The sequence below is a fragment of the Amphiura filiformis genome, chromosome 1, assembly GCF_039555335.1.
Source record: "Amphiura filiformis chromosome 1, Afil_fr2py, whole genome shotgun sequence".
Taxonomy (NCBI): Eukaryota; Metazoa; Echinodermata; class Ophiuroidea; order Amphilepidida; family Amphiuridae; genus Amphiura; species Amphiura filiformis.
This window is the reverse complement of record NC_092628.1, coordinates 45,323,064-45,345,324: the sequence shown is the minus strand read 5'-3', so window position 1 is coordinate 45,345,324 and position 22,261 is coordinate 45,323,064. Positions and strand designations below refer to the sequence as shown.

At 37.3% G+C, this 22,261-nt stretch overlaps 2 protein-coding genes across 2 annotated transcripts; both read right to left on the bottom strand.

Annotated features, from left to right (window-relative positions):
- Positions 1 to 290: 290 nt before the first annotated feature.
- Positions 291 to 2,635, bottom strand: LOC140147591 (uncharacterized). The gene has a single exon (XM_072169373.1). It carries the CDS (start codon positions 2,498 to 2,500, stop codon positions 1,109 to 1,111), a length of 1,392 nt encoding a protein of 463 aa, XP_072025474.1. The 5' UTR covers positions 2,501 to 2,635; the 3' UTR covers positions 291 to 1,108.
- Positions 2,636 to 5,872: 3,237 nt separating this feature from the next.
- On the bottom strand, positions 5,873 to 21,513 carry LOC140160902 (cholesterol 24-hydroxylase-like). The gene is made up of 13 exons (XM_072184239.1): positions 21,141 to 21,513; positions 20,302 to 20,379; positions 19,491 to 19,572; positions 18,374 to 18,537; positions 17,898 to 18,036; positions 13,171 to 13,284; positions 12,696 to 12,933; positions 10,640 to 10,712; positions 9,968 to 10,052; positions 9,311 to 9,421; positions 8,271 to 8,359; positions 8,049 to 8,115; positions 5,873 to 6,013 (listed from the first exon to the last, which is right to left on the bottom strand). The coding sequence occupies exons 1-13, from the start codon at positions 21,284 to 21,286 to the stop codon at positions 5,873 to 5,875; spliced, it is 1,527 nt and encodes a 508-aa protein (XP_072040340.1). The 5' UTR covers positions 21,287 to 21,513.
- Positions 21,514 to 22,261: the final 748 nt, after the last annotated feature.

The window sequence follows — 22,261 nt, the reverse complement described above, 5'->3', positions numbered from 1 at the left end:
ACCCTCCCCCTACGCTTTTGAACATGAGAGTCGAAGTCCGTGATCACTATTTTTTACATTGGTCTTCTTTAGGGGGAGGGCCAAAATTTTTCTAGAAGCGCCCATTGTAGGGGTTTCAAAGTAGATTGGGTTTCAGAAAGTATACGGCAAAATAAACTGCATTTCACAAGCACCTCCATTATCTACATAGCGACTGCGAAAATGAAAAGTCGAAGGTAGTTTCAAAAGAAAACTTGTGCGCTTACTTAAACTCCCATGATCAGATAAGCATGATATAAGGTGGGGTCGTTTATATCAGTCAAGAAGTTTGCAAGCGACGTTCAGCGAGTTTTGCGTCTTTAATTCGTCGTCGTCGTCGTCGTCTCCTTTTTTCGTAAATAGGTGGAGACTGACGGTACTTGTTACCCAGGATGATCTTGCAAGTCCACGTTTGTTCACGCTCAATAGCGGATTGTTGTTTGACGGTTATACTTGAACCTGTTGAATGGCAACCTCGTGTAATGTATTCTGTAAGCGGTCTGACATAGCCAACGTGTACGTATTGTGACAAGATCTTCAGTTGGCAAGTCAAACGTTTTTAGTGCAAGCACGTGGGGCCTGCCGTTGGCTTTCTTCAACAGTTGGTCAGTTGGTCGATGTGAGTTGACCATGTCACTGAATCTGCTGAAATTTAGATGCCAAGGATTTTGTTGACATCCACCCGGTTAAGATCGGTGTCACAGAGTTTGAGCATGTGATTAAGCGGTCGCTTTAAGAAAGAGATTGGCATATTTGCGCACCTCTCAGGATTGAGCTTCAAGTTGTTCTCATTTGACCAATTTGCGAAAGCGTCCAACTGATCATGGATGGTAGTAGGCTCCTTTTCCTTGACTGATTCTATGATGGTCATGTCGTCAACATATTTGATAGCAGAAATGGGTGATAGGGTGTCAACAAGGGCCGAGTTAATCATGACAAGAAATCCATTGGGACCGAATATGGTGTCTTGGGGTAAGCGTTATCCATGATGAAATAGCGACTTTGTACCGGACACATTGTGCTCTTTCCGTAAAGAAGTTACAAAGCCACGTGCACGCAACCACAGGGTGTGGACTCCAAGATTGACGTTTTATAGCGAGTTTTGCGTCTTTTCGTCGTCGTCGTCTCCTTTTTTCGTCGTTGTAGATTTCTTAGTTTTCTTCTCTTCTGTTTTGTCTCTGTTTTCTTCATTTCGTTTTTCATATGATGTGGAGATCCCATCTACTGTACATGCATCAGATAATGAAGTTGACGAGGAAGAAGGAATGGACACTACGGGTATTGCTATACTACTCTCAACGTGTTCCAAAGTATTCCTACGCACTATGCTCTCCAAAAGTCTACATTCTTCATGGTCTTCAAACATATCTTGAGTTTGGAATGATCTGCTACAACAGGGTATTGTTTCTGGATTTAGTGGTGATCTCTGGCTTGATTTTCTCTCCGAAATATCAGTTTTCTCAGCTTCGGAGTGAGGGATATGATCTTCACGATTATACGCAGCCATCATAGGATCTCCTAAATGCATTTCAAGATCAATTTGACCGAAACGTTCATTTTGAGGTGCCACATATTGTCGGTGTTGGAGTTCCTGGTACACGTTGAAATTACCGAAAGGTACTGTCATTGGAGCATTCCGCAGCGGCTTCTGCATCAAATATACGGTAACACTGCACCTTCGCATTGGTTTATAGTCAAATAGTTTACTGTACTTCTCCATGTTTAGCGTTGTGCATAATGATAGGGGGAATTCAGAAGTTATATCGTATAGAACGTCTAAGCCCCAGCTTTGTGCAAACTCCTTAAATAGGCTATTGTATTCTTCAGCTCGAGCGTTATCAATGAACAGGATAAATGCTCCCGGTTTTAAGACTTTCATGATGTCTGATAACACTTCCCATACACGTGAATCGGTATTAACTGTTGAAAAAGATTTGACAAATGTAATCAAATCAGCAGATTCGATATTGCGCGAATTTGTACCTGATGGCTTTTGAAGTAAATCGAAGTGGACGTACTTGACGTCAACGGAGTTTAATCTAGAGAATGGCAGATTTGGCGCTATACAATCCCAGCTAGACTCCCACTCTGGAAAGAGATCTAATACTACACAACGCAAGTCCGAACCAATATCCACTCCTGGGTCTTCGAGAAAAGCTACTACACCAGCAATATCTGTTCCAGGTCCACCTCCAATGGAACAGACATTGATTTCGCTATGATATTTCCAGGTCGAGTTAAAATGGTGCGAGTTAAGATACATTATTTCATACACTAAATTACTGTGTCTCACGAAGTATAGAAATACATAAGCGCATTGGTAGACTGGATCGCTCCAACTGATACGAACATGACTGTCATGCAGGTTGTATTTGTAGATTGCGGATGTTTGTTTCAAAGCATCTCGAACTTCTTCTTCTTGAGTAATAGTTGGTATTCGTTCTAGAAGCTGTGGCAGAGAGTTGCCAATTACTTGGAACATTTTAGAATACGATCAGTCCCATCTTTCCATTCCTTTGCCTTCCATGATGTCAAAGTTTCTCGTGTTGCACAGCTTTGGGATCTGCAATTAATGACAAAATAGCATGACACATGTACATCAATAACCACATGTCTCACGCATAAATCAACGTAACAATTATCACTATAAAACCGAATAGACTAAGCACAATTTTGTCTATTTTACTAAATGAATTCCGATAATGTTTCCGATGAGGTTGTTTTCCCTCTCCCTACTTCTCCTTTTTTCTCCTTCCTTATTATTTTTTCTACTTAATCCTTCTTTTGCTTCTTCGCGTTTGGTCTTTCTCATTTGAACTTACTTTACGAAGCTACGTTGCTGCTTGGCTTTGCTGTATCAATTTCCTGCCGTAGCTATTAAGAGTAAATTACATCGATCAGTATATAAGTGAGGCCCACTGACTTTGCTTATGTGGTCAACCAGATATATATAATTATATCACCGACAATATGTTTCGTTTTGTTTTAAGATCAATTTATAACCATCTATTTTTAAACATGGATAATTTATGTTTATTGTGCTACACATGCATGATGGGTAATGGGTATGTATTTACATTCAAGGCCACGCTTACCAGTTTGGACAATTCCTTTTTGATATTTAAAAATTTTAAATCACAAGAACCATAATTCGTACTAAAAATTTTTTAAACCAATATAAAGTTGTTAGAGTTCCATGAAATCTTTTCAGTGTCAGAACTTGCGAAATAAATGAATGAAAATGATTAATTTCTACAAAATTGAAAACGTTACAACGCTAAAAGACACCTCGATCAGCGTTACCCTCTGAGCGTTACCTGAAAACGGTCCAAAGGTTTCTTTGCTCGGTGCTTTGATCATACATTTGTATGACGACGTTCGAATGACGACAGACACCGTTTATATCCGGGTCTCAGGCAAAGTTTAGTTTGTATTTGCGATATGAAAATTTTCTAGTGATGATTTGTACAGCTATTTTTGAACTATTGATTATTATGATTCAGTTCATGTAACATTTCACCCAAGTATGTTTCGTATCCGAGTAATGCTGTATTTCCCCGGGTATTTTGCTTTTCATTTTCTTTCAATGTTTTAATTTTGCTTGAATTATAAAGTTTTTTCTACAAAATGATATTGGATTCGTTCACGAACCATGTGCGCTTGAAGAAACTGCAAAGGTTCGCTAGAAGTCTCAATGGGGTTCTCGCAGTGAAAATAAGGTTCTTCACAGCTTTATGGTTCCACAAGGAACCCATATTTTACTTGAATAGGGTTCCTAGTGCAGGACAAACGCTATTTAACACCACAGATTATATATTTTCAAACAAATACATAGAATTTTATGCCCGTTCACCTCTAAGACCATACTTTTAAGGATAATATCTAGAGTACGTATCACCATGCTTCAGAGAACAATAATTGCAAAGTTTAGACTTTGAAGGACCATATAGGATTCCATATTATGGGGACAAACTCGAAGAATGTTCAACTAGGAACCTTTAAGGTCCGTATCCACAAAAGAGTTAGACCGGGTCTAAAGTTAGACCTGGTCTAAGCAGAATTTAGTTCCACCAGGAATGGACCTTTACTCTTATTTGCTTCCTAAAGTAGCTAGCAAATTTTAAAGATTTAAATGCAAAGTTCAAAAATAATACAAAAGAACTTAAGAAAATGTAAAGGAAAATGTCCTTTCTCTAGCTCTTGGTATTAAATTCCACTTAGACCAGGTCTAACTTTAGACCAGTCTAACTCTTTTGTGCATACGGACCCAAAGGTTCAACTATGAACCTTTTTGATTGGGTTCTTCAAAGAACATTTATCATGAAGGTTTTTTGAAGAACCGTAGGGGACAAAATTGAAGAACCTTTAGTGAGAACCCTATCACAAAGGTTCTTTGGAGACCCTTTAGAGGTTCCTGGAAGCACCTTCTTGATAGGGTTCTTCAAAGAACCCCAATGTAAAGGTTCCTTGGAAGAACCCTTGAGGGTTCCATATACGGGACAAGGTCAAGAACCCTTAGGGGTTCCAACTTGCACCCTTTTTTCCAACTAAGAATGTACAACATTAGGCAGTAAAGCATCAGGACCAAAGATGGTAAAGATTTGGAAGAGGCGGGTGGAAGAGGTGAAGAACTTCAAGTACCTATATAATACATGTAAGTGCCTGGATGGAGAGTCCAGAAAAGGACGTCAAGATAAAAAAAAATGCAGTAGCTTGGAGGGCTTGCAGCAAGCCTATAAAAATCTGGAGGTCAACTCTACTGAATTGCAACAGTCGAGTCGGTCCTTCTCTACGGATGTGAAGCATGGACCATCACCATGGTCACACCAAAGAATAAAAACGAGTTAGATGGTTGCTACTTCCGTATGCTGAGAACTATAGAGTTTATCCGTGTTCTATAAGCTGCATTATCATATCAGCGACTGCTATATACCTTGTTTAGGACTTTCAAAAGAAATACCTGCATGTGCAACCACGACTGTTTCAAAATAGCCCGCCAAAGTCAAGCCGGCAACTCCGAGGTCGTGCATTGAATTGGTTTGAATGAGGAATACTACGGGAACCAGCGCCATTTGTTAAAAGTCACACCACACATGAGTAAAGTGGATAACCTCTATTCTAAATGTTCACTGAAAGCAGCCCATTACAAAAATCAGTGGTAAGATTAGGGAGAGAAGAACAAGATAATAAGCAAGACATTGCTCTACGAGCATCCAAACTAGTCCGCTGGATACCGAAGCATGGTAGAAAGAAACTGGGAGAACAGCTCTTACCTACGTCGATGTACTCAAGAAAGACACAGGTCTGGAGGTAGACAGCGATACAGGAACCTATATAGAGCCAGTGTGATCCACCTGCCTTAAGCAGAGAAGTGCAACATCTTTAAAGTTTTGAAATAAATGTTTCCAAAAAATGGATTCAGATTTTATTTTTCCAGATCAATATCCCAGCAAGTTTCCACCCTCGAAAATCGAATCCGGGTCCTCATGCACCGGGAATCGAGAATTCTAACCTCTGATCCATGCTCTCCCTCTTTGAGCTACGCTCTCCCTTTTTCAAGATAACTCACACAAAGGCATAGTACCACCACATAGGCCTAATACGACTTAGATTTGAAATTTGGGGTTGCATACGCAGAGGGGAAATACATTTTTGGCACATCGAAGAAAGGGGCAAGACATTTTTGGCATGTCAAAATGGAGACCAATCAATTTTTATGGATCATGTTGGCAATTTCCCCTTACATATAATTACTGTACAGTCCTTATATCATTTAGAAAGTTAGCATAGTTGCTCTGTTTACTGCTCTTTCAAATTATCACAAAAGGCGTCTCCCAATTCTGCATCTCTGTGGTTAATGCCGGGGGTTAACGTAGACCATGCATCCATCCATTAATCGTAAGGTTCCTCCCTGTACCACTTGATATGACTGGCCTGGTACTAGCTTAAAGTCAAAAGTCTTCAAGAGCTTGGCAATCAGTATTTTCGCTTCAATCTGCAAAAGGTAATTTGTTTGTAATTCGTAAATTGTATTTATTCACTATAATATGCGAACAGCGACAACACCAGGTAAATAATTATATTGTACAATTGGGCAACTAAATTATTATTACACGTGTATCTGCTATCACCTCGCTATATCACAATTTACTAAATAGAGTTGACATTTCTATTCGTCTAATGTTAGTACAGTAACGACCAAACAGAATAAAAATCCTATATTGTTGAGGGGACAATAAAACATAACAGTAAGTTGCAAAAGACCGAGTGACATAATCTAATGAGCTGTGACATCATCACGTGATTTAATTGTTTATTTACTATACAAATAACCAATTTCCTTGCTCTACAGTGTATCGGGGACTAACCCTTTATAATGATAAATAGCCTTCTCAATTTTACGTGTTGAAGGCCACACTCTCCATACCTCAGTAAACATCAAAAGAAAAGCAGAGCTGTCTTCCGTGTCCAAAAATGACACCGAATTTCTAGCGCACTTGTGTATAATATTTGTGTAATGGTTTGCCAAATAAGGGCATTATACTGGTATATTTATGGATATTGCATGGTACCTGAAGGCAAAATACCCGGATGGTGTCCAAATTTGGCTCGAATATACATTATGGTCGATACTATTGAGTGAGTTTGATATTTTTATGCATAAACTGTAGTATGAATGGTAGCACACCGCGGTCAATGTTGCAGGTCATTTTGACGGCACAGGTGAAGATGTACAAGACGAGCTTGACCATGTAGAAGTAGAGGGATATAGTGATGATGAAGCAGTAGGAGACACGTTTCCTGATGAAGACTACCCAACAGATGAGACTGTACGGAATTAAGGAAAGTGCCAATGATAGATTTGCGCAAAGAGCCTGTCACTGAGCCACCTCTGACAAAGCACCTAACTGATGAGCAGGTTAAAGATATAGTAAATGTCCCACTAAATGTACCCAAATATCCATGCCACGCACAATCAGTGGAAAGAGCGATAAAGTTGGTGTCTGAAGCCAGTGAGAAGGTATATGGGCAGAAGGCAAGGGATGGTTACATTCGTCAAATCCGCTGATAACGTGCCTTAACATGCTTAATGCCAGTATTTGAATCAAAGAAAGACTTTCAAGTGTAGTGTCAATTTGCATCACCAGTCACATTAAACGTGTTGAAAGGTAAATATACAAGGATGATTTATAAGGTCCAATATAATATATATACACAAAAATGGTTGAAAAGACTTTTGATTTCCTGAAAGGTAAACAGTAAACCGCTAATATGAGTGGAATATCATTTGTCATATTTGCTAAATTTTTTGTCCATGAAAATATAAAATTTTCCCGTCAAAATTCCTTTTTTTAATGTAATGTTTATTGAGATGTATCTTCAAAAGTGGCGACGTATGACGGGTTTTGTCATGATGGGTCACATATAAACAGCTACAGATTCATTTAATTCCTTTAAAAGCAAGTCCGGTAATAATACATCAACCTGATTTTGTCATGGCTATGTTATTAGAAGTTACCCAATTTTGTATGTGTAATATTTATGCGATATTGGTGAATAATGGACATCTTAGCATACAAAGTGTTATGAAATCCAGAGAAAAGTATTGTATATCGAACATTTTCTATAGTAGATGATTAATTTGTGTTTGAAAAGTGCTTCTGGATGGATAAAATGTACGTTTTGAAGCAACATGTCCTCTCATTATGTATCTGTTCTTTGAATATCTGACAAAATGTGCATATTTCAATATAGGGGAATAAGGGTGGTGGTGGGGTCTGAAGACCCACTTCAATTTTTTTTTTTTAATTGCATATTTGTTCAAGTGGGGTCAAGTGGAACACCTTTTGGCTATGGCCGATTTGAAATAAACACCTTCCCTATTTATGACCCGCCCTAATGTGTACGGAACAATGGTACCACTGGGGTTCGAATCCAAACCTTCCAGTCATGAGTCGACGTCCTCTCAAGCTGTTACTGAAAAACCGTTTATTCGTGCATTTCTCGAACTTCAAAATATGGCAACTCACCATTGCGAACTGTTTTCCAATGCAGGATCGTGGTCCAACAGAAAACGGAAAGTATGTATTTGGCGGTCTGCAAATAGATTACCAAGAGGTATAAAAATGGTAAATGGAAAAATCTGGTTTATTGGCTCTCAACTTCAGATTTGGCCGTATTAGTAACATTCGAGATTTGAGCAGCGCTTATAACACTTTTAATGTTGTTAACATAAAACGATAACGACTTACATTTCTTGTTGGTGAAGGAATCTGTCTGGTTCGAATACTAACGGGTCTTTGAAGTTACTCTCTAGACGTCCTGTTACATACGGAAACAGCTGTAATGAAATACCGTAAATCAAAGACATTGTATTACAGGAAAAAGACACCTTTGAATCTTTGGAAGATCGTACTTGGTTCTGTAATCCATTATCTCTCAGTCAAGTAATTTAGATATGACCAAACAAACTCCTTTGTATGTAGTAGAGTCGTGTGTGACTGATGTTTTAGTCCTTTCAATGATAGTTTTTGGCATGTAGAAGAATATAATACAGGGTGCCCGATTGACACCCTTGGATAATTCGAGATTCCCAAGGCCAAAGTCTCGATCAACTGTCAACATTTATATGATTGCTAAACTTCGTCATCACCTATTCCACAAATTCTTCTGGTCAAAAGAATTCAGAAAAAACATAGTTTGTCCGGAGTTTGTTATGAATGATATTTACTAACTATCAGTTTTCAGTTAAGGTTAACATTTTTGGTCCACACGGGTCAAACGCAGACAATTTCTGCGTTTTTGATCAAAAAAGCGAATAACTTTCGAATACTCTCCGTACTCTAACACTAACCTCAATCCCCGGGCCTCAATCCTAAAGCAGGTTTCATATTGTCAGGCCGCTTGCCCCTGAGTGCTTTGACGCATGTGCATTGCAGACAAACGGGCACAATCAAGGCTTGTCGTTGGCTGATATGTCATGCCACTTACCGCCATCAGAATGTCTGAGAGGGGCATAACCCTAACCCTAACCCCAACATCTAACCTAAAGCACAGGGTGCTCGGGGTATTCTGTAGTTATGCGGAAAGAATAGTTTCAATAATCTTGATATTTCTGTAGTTATACGAAAATAGTAGTATGAATAATGTTTTAAATTTTGTTATCTAGGAAACACGGTAAAGAAATTCGCCATCTATTATAGGATGCAATGTGTATTTTGGCTAAATTACTTCTGTACGAAACCATCCTCACAGGGGTTTCGAATGGCTCAAATGCTTTGGCATAACTTACGCTGACATTAGCTCCCTTTGGAATAGTGATGCCATGTAGAGTTGTATCAAAGGCACAATCACGTACCGTACAAATTGTAGGAGGGTAGATACGTAAGGTTTCCTTGATTATCTGAAAAATGTACCAGTTTCATTTAATAGCATTTTTTAATGAAACACACTTGCACTAAAAGTACCGTATATCACACAGGATAAGCATATGTTATAATTATTAGTTAAATATGTAAAGCATTCCGACGAAACCATTATTTAAACCCAGTGCCATTTATAATTGTAAAAAATCGTATATAATTTTGACGTCCTTTTGTGAAAAATTAAGAAATCACTGTAACAGTTTGATGTTTATAAGCATTGGTAAACGATACATTCACAAAGTTCACACAGGTAGTCACGTCATGAACAGAGACGAGGGGACCCACTACCTAATTCACGTCTATGATCCTCTCCTGGCTGTAAATACACCCTCTACAGTCGGGATACGTCCAACCGGAAATAAGGATCACCCATCATCATTCTGATGATGCCTGTCGACCATGATAGGCGAAACCGTCAATAGCATGATAGTGAGTAAATTATTTGGTTTTGTTTCAATGAAAATTTTCCTTAATACATGATGTATGTTGTTAACTTGATGTGTTCAAGTATGTTTTATACTTACAGCCGAAGTGTAGGACAATTTTGACAAATCCTCAAACGTTATATCTGTATGGTCACCAACTACTGCGTCTATTTCAGTTCTTAATCTGGAGGGAAATTCGATAAGGAAAGAATACTAATTTGAATGAGATGAATGTAAAATGATATCTTATAAAAACACGGTACTTCAATGTTGTAAAAACGTCAAGAACAATAGCAACAAATGTGATGCGATCAAGCAAAATCAGTCGGAACTCGGAAATATTGCTTTTGAGATATAGCCAAACAAAGGAACTATTTCCTTTTGTTTCCTTTTGTTTTGGAAACTCTTTACTTGGTCATATCTTTGGAACTACTTGTTCAATTTCAATGGGGTTTTCTGCAAAATCCAGCTTTGTAAATGCTTTTTACTATCCTATAAGAAACTGAAAATTTAATATTTCCGAGTTCCGACTGATTTTGCTTGATCGCATCACAAATGTTTCCCTTTGGCTCAAAATAAAACGATTATTAAAATAAGAATTCTTAGACCTTTACCTTTAACATACATCAAATTTGAGGACATATTTTATCCAAAAAAACTGGCAGCTTTGCAGTCGCTCGTGCTGGTAATCTGTGGGACATCGCGTTCCGATAGAACCACGCCGGATCTAGAACCGCAACAAGATGAACCATGATGAAGAATTAAGCTTACCTATGCAATATTTCTGGATGTTGGAGTAGTTGCACGAAGGCAAATGTAAGAGTGTTGGCAGTAGATTCTTGTCCTGAAAAATTTAACACGGCAAACTTTGGAAGTGTAACTAGTTTATTTAGGCTTTAACGATGCAAACGTCTTGGAAGTAAATAGATGTGTGTGGAATTAACTTTATTTAACAATGTTTAACAGTGTACTTCGGTTATATATATAAATGCGCTTTTATAAATGTGCACGTGACCCATGGGCACGACACACCAAGACCACCAAGCGTGACCAAATCCTCATGCATTGACCACTATTATATTATATACAGAAAGGGATAGGAACTCTGTAGATAAATATCATCAAATTTAAGTATTAATTGAATTGCAAAATTATTAAACATTTTGCAATTCCGAATTTGTAATATGTTTTGAAAGTATTTGACGACGAAAAAAATATTCAACGACGGAAACGTTTACAATCATAATCATAAAGTTGAAATAGACAATTTTGCTGCACATCAGTCTCTTGTTGTTCCGCCTTTGCATTCAAATGTATAGAAAGACCACTCGCTATGTAGAAGGTCACTTCGAGACTTACTGTCTATAAGCTGTTATGGCAGCGCGGAGGTGGTCCGTGCGCATTTATAAAAGCGCATTTATATATATATAACCTAAATACACTGTTTAAGAAGGCATTGCAATAAGGTACGTCCAAAATGTTTGCCAACAAATACGTGAACTTGTCAAAACATTTTCAAAACACCAAATTTGATTCTTTTGTATATGCTCGAGTAAAAGTTATCTTTTGCAGTCTGTGCAACTTCGAGACCATGTCATCAACTTTTCAGTTGAAAGAACAAATCATTATTGCCTTTTGCTTGTTATGAGTGGTATTCTTAAAGGTGGGTGACCTGATTTACAGCCTCATCCCCAACTTTACTCTATCAAAATACAGATTTTGGTATCAGGTGAATATTTTCTCATTAACATATTGAAATTAGGCATTCCAAATCGGTATATTTTCGAAGAAATCGTCAAAAAACTGTCGAATTAGTCTCAAATATGGTATACCACATTTTTGACTAATTCAGCCGTTTTTTGATGATATCTTCGGAAATATACCGACTTGGAACTCCTTATTTTAGTATGTTAATGAGCAAAATAGGATCTTTCATTTGATATCAATTTTTTACATGATCATGATGATTATCATTAATAAAAAACACCGTAGACTACCAGTTTTACGCTGTATTAAATGTCAGTAATTCCATAAAGAATTAGTCACATTTACAATGAACATTTACATGATCTTTTTGCATGAATGCTTGAAAGGGACAATAGTTTATGTTATACATAAGTTTTAAAGAATTTGATTTTCCAAATATATCAGGTCACCTTCCTTTAAACCACAACAACACGACATTATACATAGTATTATGTCGTCAGCAGAGTCTAAATCACTTTAGAACCGATTCATTAACACTTCTCCAATTGGAATTCAAGCTGCTCTTCTCTGCCTTGGACTGCTTTTCTCAAAACGTAATCCATATCCAATACCACTACAAAGAGGTATGGGGAAAAGGTGTCTCCTTGTTGTATACCAGCATCAAACAGCTCTGTTTATCCATCTGGTGAAATTATTTTTGCTTAGGTATCTTCTCGCTGTAGCAGTCTTATAGCTTCCACATGTAGATTCGGAATTTAATTTTCTTTTCCTCTATGGCATTCCTGAAGTCTATGAAAAATATTATTGCAGACATGTCTTCGCCTTCACTCCTTAGAACCAGTATGTGGCTTAATGTTGTTCTTGTTCGACCAGTCCTGGAAACCATTCTGTTTTTTCGTAAGGACTTTGTCGACTGCAAGTCTGATCCTGTTGAGAATCATTTTGTTAAATATCTTGGCTACATCTAGAGGTTTTAAGCTTAAAAGCTTATCCCTCTATATTTCCCTGCTTGACTAAGATCTCCTGACTTAGGAACAACTTAAAATTTGTTGAGGATAATTACTGCACTGATGGAATACCATCAATTACGAAAGCAAATATATAGTGTAAGAAAACAAACCTGCAATAAAAAACGTAGCGAACTCATCCATAATATGCGTCCAATCAGCGTCACCGTCCGAGTCTTCAAATCTTTCCTCTGCTTCCATCATCAATGTCATGACGTCATCGGGTAGCGTCTCTCCATTAGACTTTGCCTGGAGTCGTTTTTGTACACATTCACGACCTGCTTCGCGCAGCAACTTGCTGGCATCGCGTGCTTTTTGACGATATTCTCTCATGGCGGAAGAAGGGTTGTACTGCGTGAATGAAATAATGTAAATTTTGTCACAAATAGCAAGTTTTATATAATTAAATAGTAACACCTTTGAGCCAAAAAGGTAATCTTGAAAACAAACATATGCCTTTGTTCCGCAAATAATTAGTATGTCTCAAAGTAAACAACATTTTTCATAATTTAAGGAAAATTAACCTGATAAAAATGAACTGCTGCTCGACATTGTTTTGTAAGAAGCCCTGGATCACTTTGGCCTTACCTTATCCAATGGATTTTTAGAATTATAAGCAATTGCTTCTAGCACAGTCACAACGGCTTCGTTGAATTTAGACTTTTCTTGAAAAAGAACATTAAGATCCAGTCCAAACCCAATCTGAAAATGTGAAAATATATCAAACAGGGTCAGTCTTCAAACAGTTTGCACCCCATCATAATGACATTTACGCAGTGGCGTAACTAGACATTTTCATTTAGGGGAGGGGGCAAGCGGGGGAAAACATAATAAATGAGGGGGCAGACATCGTTCACGCTGTTTGTAAGCACGTCAACAACCTCGTCACACAGGGGGTGGGGGTCTATATGCAGCAATTGATCATTATTAATTGGTAATTAATTACCTATGCTGCATGCTATTAAAGGTATAATTGATTCTTATTATATATGTTTCTTACCAAGATATAGCCGTTTGAATGACCAAATGTAGAATTTTGTAAGTGAACAATTTCCTAAATATAAAGGCTTCCACTTCCATGGATCTACATGTAGACGCAGTCGGATTGAAACGTTTGGAAAAAAAACCTGACATGCTCAGCGCACGGAAACAAAATGTCTTTAGATTTGTGGTGTACTGAAGGTATGTTGCTCGATTCCATTTATTCTTTCAGGGTTTTTAAATAGAAATTAAATGAAGCATAGGGCCAGCACTTTGTCTCGTTTTTTGCAGGTTTACATGGTCCAATAATCACAAGATGACTGACATGTGGTAACAAAGGAAGCAGTCACTGCAATTTGATTATGTCCCATATGATTGGCCATTCAAGACACCCCTGTGAATATACTATAGCGGCCTTTTCAAAATATAATACCTGTTTGCTTGACTGCATTGACAATCCCGGGAACAATACACACAGTATATGCATTGGACAACAATAAGCATGATAAGTGATGATGTGACCTCTAGATTTATACATCGTTCGTCTCGCACACTGCCAACATTTGATTGAATGGACTGTTGGCTACTGCGCCGTGATTACGGTGAAGGACACCGGTTCAAATCCTTCGTTTGGAGCCAATCGATAAAAGCATGCAGGGCCTCTATACCCATGTACAGTTTATCCCTTACATAACCTATGTCTTGAATAAGCTGGCAAAGTTATGTAATAATCGGATTAATACTATATAGCAGTAGGTAAAAACAAGTTTTGAATAATCCGCGCTACAAAGTCCCATGCAGTGATCCCAGCGAAAGTGAAAAAAAAATCAAATTGTTACGTTTATAAATTTTTTTAATGAAAAACAAATGGCAAAAAAACAAAACAGGAAAACGACAGTATTGACGAAGTTGAAGCCCCATTCAAATACATGTAGCTAATTTATATACTGTCAGTACCGGTATATAAATTACAGACTCACGTAAATGCATTATTTTTTGTCTTAGACAAACGGCTTTCGGCTGAACCACTGCACTGGCAAGCTATGTTAGCACATCTATGACAGACAATGACGAAAGGTACAAAATCAGCCATACGCCTTTAGATAGCAGAAGACACCAAATTGGTGTTTTATGACCTTTGACATTCTTTTGTGGCGAGTGACATGGTCTTTCAATTCACGCCGAGTGTCCTTGACAGGTTTGACTATGCTTGTGTGGTCATGAAAGAATTCAAAAGATAACCTCTGTCCCAATAATCACAAGCAATTGTCTGAAACTGCTCCTCGGATCATAAGAACTCAGTCCTCAAATGATAGTCATAATAATGTCCAAAATATAAAAATTACTGACTATCATTGAAGACTGAGTTCCGCAGTCTAATATCCAAAATCTGAATTTTGATGATTTTTACGATCGTCGGGATGAAAAAAAAATCAAAAAAATCACTGAATGGGCCTTTAGTTCCCTCTTCTCCTTCCCCTGGCAATATAAATCAAAGAAAAATAAATAAAACAAGAAAAGGAAAAAAAAAGACAAAGAAAATTAACCAAATTAAGGGATCTGGAATGAGCGTTTTGAGCGTTTCGATAGTATTTTTTCTGGGACACGAGAGCACATCAGACATATCGAATTGCATTATAAATACGAAGAATGTCTTTCTGATATCAAATAATTTCATTGTTTGAAATTCACGATATAATACAAATTTTATGACAAATAATTAAAATTTGATATTTTTCACATTTTTGATATATAACAGTCCTCGAAGTAAATGATATATTCTTAAACAGTCCCTGGCATACCATACATGTATAGGCTTATGTATAGTAAATTTGTCTGCTTTATCTGTTTTGTGCTGTTTAAGCAAATAGTTAAACATAATTTCCATAAAAATGCTTTTACTGTCAGATATTTCCCCTTTTAATTTTGAGCAGAACAAGTGAGGTAAAGCAAAGAAAATTGGAATTTACTACTACTAGCGCCAATGAATGTTATATGATTGTAAAACGGTACGATCCTCTGGGTGTGTGGGGGTGTGTGCGTATGTGTGTCCTGCACGCGTATTTTTTCTGCAACTATAACTGGGGACGCAATACGATACCGGTATGTTATAAGAATCAAACTTACAAGAAAGATGGCTCTTGTCAAATCCTACAATTCTGTCAGAGAAAATATGTATATTTGCATTAAATTTTTAATTAATTGACATAATTGATTAATTAATAAATATTTTATTTAATGATTTACCATAATTCCAAACATGTCAAACAATATGTCAAATTAAAGCTAATGAAATGCTTTATATATTGGTCAGAGCACATTTTGCAGAATGCATTTTAATAGTATTTTAGTTACATGATTCCAAACATTCTATTCCAATTTTTTGCTATACACGCATAGGAGCTGTACTTTTAATCAATAATTTCACTCCATTGTCAAAGTACTGTGCTCTCTGTTGGATCATGGAGTGACCAGGTCCTAGAGTGTGATGGTTTTGTAGCAGATGACAGTGCTCATTCAAGCCTGTCAAGGTCAGTTAGTAGCCACTTGCTGAATGGATGGCCATTATCAGCTATCAAAGAGATGCCTTGTGCAGCTGCCAATCACAGTAGAGGTTTGATAACATTTTGTTAAAAACCCAAATGTGATATAAGGACAAAGCTGTGCATGTTGGTACTTAATTGTTTGGATTCTTATGTTGAAATTCCCTTGTATTAGTATTTTTATGTGTAGTGTATATTGTTCATAAATTATATAGCTTTTAAATTTTGGGCATTTTTGCTCTGTTGCACTGTACCATTATGGAATTAGAGCAAATCAATTACCGACACAAGCAGGTATACAGTGTATTATTTTATTTTTATTTTATATCTCAGGAGCACAGCTCACTTGGTAAGGCATCAGAATTTGGTACACGAGCGCTTCGAATTTTAAATCGGAAGGTGGTGAGTTCGAGCCTCATCACGGTCACATTAATTTTATAAACCAAATATTGTTCGAACTTTTCATATTTGTTTTTCTTTTATTGTTTCTTTTCTTTGACTTTTTTTCTTGTTTTATTTAATTTTTTCTTTATTTTTCTTTGATTCATATTGCCAGGGTAAGGAGAGGAGGGTACTAACGGCCCATTCAGTGATCGTAAAAATCATCAAAATTCAGATTTTGTACTCAGTCTTCAATGATATAGTCAGTAATAATCTTTTGGTCATTATATGACTATCATCATTTGACGACTGAGTTCTTATGATACATCATCCGAAGAGCAGTTTCAGACAATTGCTTGGGATTGGTGGGGCAGAGGTTATCTTTTGAATTCTTTCATGACCACTGAAGCAGAGTCAAACCTGTCAAGGACACTCGGCGTGAATTGAACTGACCATGTCACTCGCAACAAAAGAATTTCAAAGGTCATAAAACATCAATTTGGTATCTTCTGCTAGTGGTTCAGCCGAAAGCCGAGTAGGCCTATTTAAGACAAAAATAATGCATTTACGTGAATCTGTAATTTATATACTGACAATAGGCCTATATATAAATTAGCTACATGTATTTCAATGGGGCTTCAACTTCGTCGATACTGCCGTTTTCTTGGGTTTTTTGCCCATTTTTTTCATTAAAAAAATTGATAAAAGTAACAATTTGATTTTTTTTTCACTTTCGCTGGGATCACTGAATGGGGCTTTGCAACGCGATATATTCAAACCTTGTATTCATCTTCTGTTATAGCATTAATCCGATTATTACACAACTTCGCCAGCGTATTCAAGACATCCAATGCAAATAATCACCTAGATTATGACGTATCATACTGTAAATATGGCGGAGTACTCAAATTCATTCAACAAAACCATGATTACAAGCTATTGCAATCTACCGCGACAGCTCGTCACACACACATAACAAATGCACTATACGATCAAATAGGTTGACGACAACGTTTGATTAAATGCACTGCATTGCGCCATGATTACGGTGAAGGACACCGGTTCAAATCCTTTGTATGGAGCCAATCAATAATTTCACGCACATCCTCTATTATTGCCCAATTATTGCCCGGGATGATTGCACACTGTAAAAGAGCTATTGTTATAATGTTTGATGAAATCGTGTTTAACTATTTGCTTAAGAACGTCACAATACAGATAAAGCAGATAGATTTACTACATGTGGTACATGTATATACATATAGGGAATGTGTGTGAGGATTACCTAATTATAATAGGGCGTATCCAAAAATGAATTCACGCCCCTTTCAAATGTGAAGCCAAAGTGCAGGCCCTATGAGAACTGCATATTTATGGGTAACATTTTTTTAAGTACGTGTAAACAGATACCTTGGCAATGATGTCTAAAGTAACTCTGTAAAGCTGATCAAGAAGCACAACTTCTGTTTTACCATCAGCCATCGTAGACAACTTCTGCACCAAAAGATCACCGCTACTATTGAATTGGTTCATAGAACTGCGAAGAGACCTGCGAAGAAATTTTGTTGATAGACTAAATCATATACCCGAAAAAAGTGCTCGAGACTGACTTGGGAATCGAAGTCATCAGGTACTAGGTACCTAAGTACTACTAGGGTAACCGAAGATGAGATATCGGAATCTTAAATTCTAATAAACCAAATTTCGGAATACTTTTCTTCCGTACCGTTACAATCTGTGACATTGGTGCAATGATCCCTGATATTTATACCATGGACCTATGTGGGGAACCTTAAAATGTTGCCGGCAGCTAAACGAGTGCGTCATATCTTTCGCTTTCTCCAATTAGTTAGTCTTCTACCTGAAAAATGAAATCGACAACTCACTTTCTGTGGAATGCCGGATCACATATTGCTCTTTTCCTCATCCATACTTCATGATCAATTTCTGTTACTAAGCTTCTCCCCATCAGTCGCTGTCCGTATATATATCCAGCAATAACCTGATATGTGTCCTTGGATTTAGGGTGTGCGCTAGAAATAACGAACTCCTATAAAAAAATAATAAAACAATGTCGAACATATTACAGACGATAATCAATTAGAACTTCGTTATAAAAAAGGTTTGATGCAATGCCAATACTAAAGTATTACAAAGTACACAAATAGCTTTCATTCGTGTTTTCACTTCATGCACTGCATAATGCTTACAGAGTATCTTCATCAATACGTTGGAACCGTACGCGTACTTCTCGACTACTGATTCCGTCTTTTTTGGGCACAATTTGCCTGTTGGTTTGTTTTTACCGGCTCGGTGGACTTGGTCAACGTCGTCAAAACAAAATCAGTCGCTTTACAGTCTTAATCTTAAACTTGGCAATGACGAAATGTAAACAACGATATCAGTCAATCAAGGAGAAGAGATTCATTTAAATATCTAAGACCTAAGAAGTATCTAGTTTTTATAGATAACTTTTGCTTCATTTTATTTTATTTTCGTATTTTTCAGTTGTAATTTATTGATTTTTTAAGTACCAGAAATGCTATTTTCTGTGTTTACTCTTTTCCCGTAAATTTTGTCCGTTTTCCGTGATTGGAGAAGATGAAACATTCCTTACCATTTGTAAGTTATTGGGTATATGGCTTTCAATACCAAAATAATATTGACTTGCTCTGCACCATGCAACACCTTAGCTTTGGTAAGGGGGCACCCGATCTACTTTCACCCCTCCCCCCGAGTACCCTGGCCCAAAGTTACGCCACTGGGGTCTATTGATAGGCACATGACGCATACAAATATAGCGTAGGGGAGGGGTCATCTCTATTTTTCTCACTATTTTGGCCACTTGATTGAGTGCACATGCATTTGGGGCCTCCAAATTTTGGCCTGACCAAGGGCCCCCAAAAGGCAAATCCGGCCAGTCCTAATCCAGCTTAATGCATGGAATCTTATCTTCTATTTCAATGGTTACCGGTAGTCTCAAGTACCATATACTCTATATACCTTGATTGCTTCCGGTGAGTTGGCTGCTATCATAACTTGATTCATCAGGTAAACGACGATGATTGGGCCATATTCGGCAGTCCTGGAAAAAAAAACCCGACGAGCTTGATAGTTCAGATTAAAAGAAGAAATACTAGCGTGATATATTTCCATTTAAATTTCAAAGAACCTGGCGGCTCAATCTTATACCACCGGCTACTTTGTACTATAACTGGGTTCACCTCAAGCATGTCAAGTTGAGTAGTTCGGTACCAAACTTGAGGTGACCCAAATTATATACCTTGATTTCATGAGCAATTCATTTAAGTAGCCTCCACCAATCATCAACGATATTTAGAATACAGTGTGTGCCATCAACTGTTTTCGTTGGTATTGTTTGTTTTTATCTAAGATTGCCATCGCTAATTCATTCATTGGGCCATTTCAGCCGGGTATTCCAGTTGGCATCTGCACCCGTGAGATTAAGGTCATATCTTCATGTCATAGTGGTTGTATGGATTTCAACTGGAATAGCTCATGCTCATTCAGGGTGGGTCGGTGATATAAGGATCTTTCTGTCTGATCCAAGTTGCAATTCCAGTTTTTGAAACTTTTTTATGACTGTCAAACTCAATAGTAACATTGGGTAGAACAATGAAGTAATTCGCATTTGACAACCTTCAACAACTATCGAAACAAAGGTTGCGTCCAGCAATCTCGGTTGTTTGGTTTCTGTCATTCATTTGCATAATTATTGTTATCTTATTCATATAAATACTAATCTAGTTCAATCAATCGATCTTATTTTTGAACTGTTAAAAATAACACTCACCAGTCTGTGATTGCGTCTGCAAACATTTTGCCATTTTCATAATACTCAAATATAGCGGGAAGATTGCCCAGGAAGAAGCTACGATAATTAAAAGAAAATTTTGGGAGTAGTTAGATAACGTCAGGGCTGTTTGAAGATATAAAACAAAATACAAGCTTATGGCGATTTTCTTAACACTTGTTATTACGCCAAATTCAATTCAAATTCAAATTACTATCAACTTTCTAATGAACACATTGTACGCATGTAAATAAATTTGTTTGTTTTTTGGTTCAAATATTGTCTCAAAGAAGCTCATCCGGGTTTTTTTTTCATCCAGCACTAATAATGGCATCCCGGCAGCTGAGATTTCTGGCGATTGCCCCAGGGTTAAAATTCTTTGAATCTGCCTAATTATTGTATTGTATAAAAGAATTGTAAATTATTTACATGTGATTGTGTGTTTATTGGGATTTTTTAAACACTTGAGAAAGTTCCTGCAATCTTATTGGTTCGTAGCCGTGTGATATGACACGATATAACATGTTTCAGCGCGTGCGCGTCGACGAGATACTCGTTAGTGTTATTTGAACCAATCGGAGGCGCACAGCAACAACGGGACTGATCGATTATAAGCCCTAGGGAATTCCTTGTAAAATGTAGGATAGGATTTAATTTGATTACAATTTGGTATACTTTATATTTTTATTTGAATTGAAGTGTTTGCAAATTAGAATGATTATAAGTAATTATTTTTGGCGTAAAATAGTGTCGCACGTGTTTTATGAGACGTTACATGCACGACAGAAGCTAAAACCAATGCCTTTATTCTCTAAATATTATTAATGTTGAAGACTTACCTATCCCTTGGTGGACCAGGTATATGCCTGTATTTCCGATGTACAAAGAAATGAAGATATATTGCAAAACACGCAACGGCCAATATCGCAACTAACACCACACAGGCTATGGCAATATACACTATTCCTAAGGTGGAAACAGTCATTCTTATATTAATCAACTAGCTCTACAGGTGTATGACTGTAATGAATACAATAGTTTACGTCTTTTGAAAACCAATGTTGACTTTATTTTGTAGCGTCTACTAAATAGGCATTATACCCTCGCCATTGCATTTCCAAGCTTTTCAGTTGAGTCTTGCGAAACACACTATTATCAACTACAAGTGTATATGAGAAGTTGTTCTTCTAAATTGTTGAACAAAATAATGGTTGAAAAATCGTCAGAAAAAGTGCGTTCCCATTTCACCGTGTAGTAAACTGCTCGGTGTAGGTTTTCGGAGTCTAAAGTTCATAATCATAGCACTCCATTTTGTTGAGTTATCGGCGCGCAACTAAAATTAGTTAAGCTTCGGTAAGTCCATGAACTGTGACCCCTTACACACAACCCGACACACTAAGATTGTACTTGATTTTCATTCAATTAATACTTTAAAAATATAATGAAGTAAGTAAGTAAGTATGGCAAGAAAATGTACTATCCATTGGGGTTCTACCCACAACCACGTAGTACCACCTAATGATTCATACTCCAGTGTCTCAACCGCTACAATATACGAAGCGATCTGCCAGAATCTGAACAATTTATTGTTTGTGATATTTAAGCAATTATACATACATTTGAGGCAAGTTCGGAATATTTTTATTTTTTGCATAGCCCTGTTTTTAAGTGCTGATTTCTTACCAGCAATGACCCGTCAGCCATGCAAAATGGATCACGGGTGTCTGGCAAAGTTTTAGGTACCATTCCCGGGACCATTCCATATCACACATTACGTAATGTAGCACAATGGCATCTTATGCCTGACCACTGATCCATCGGGCATTCTTTTCGCAGTTAATTCAGCGATATGATTCATAAGGTTACATTGGCTTTTGCATTATTGTGTGAAGAAACCAGCTTTACTTTGTTGCATCTGTCTGTTGTATACGATATTTCTGATCATTGGGTGCGAGTTGAG

Coding starts and splice junctions, on each gene's coding strand:
- LOC140147591 (XM_072169373.1), bottom strand. CDS start 2,500: ATGTTCCAAGTAATTGGCAACTCTCTGCCACAGCTTCTAGAACGAATA.
- LOC140160902 (XM_072184239.1), bottom strand. CDS start 21,286: ATGACTGTTTCCACCTTAGGAATAGTGTATATTGCCATAGCCTGTGTG. Junction 20,380..21,140: donor CCTGGTCCACCAAGGGATAG/GTAAGTCTTCAA, acceptor TAATTATCGTAG/CTTCTTCCTGGGCAATCTTC. Junction 19,573..20,301: donor GCAGACGCAATCACAGACTG/GTGAGTGTTATT, acceptor TTTTTTTTCCAG/GACTGCCGAATATGGCCCAA.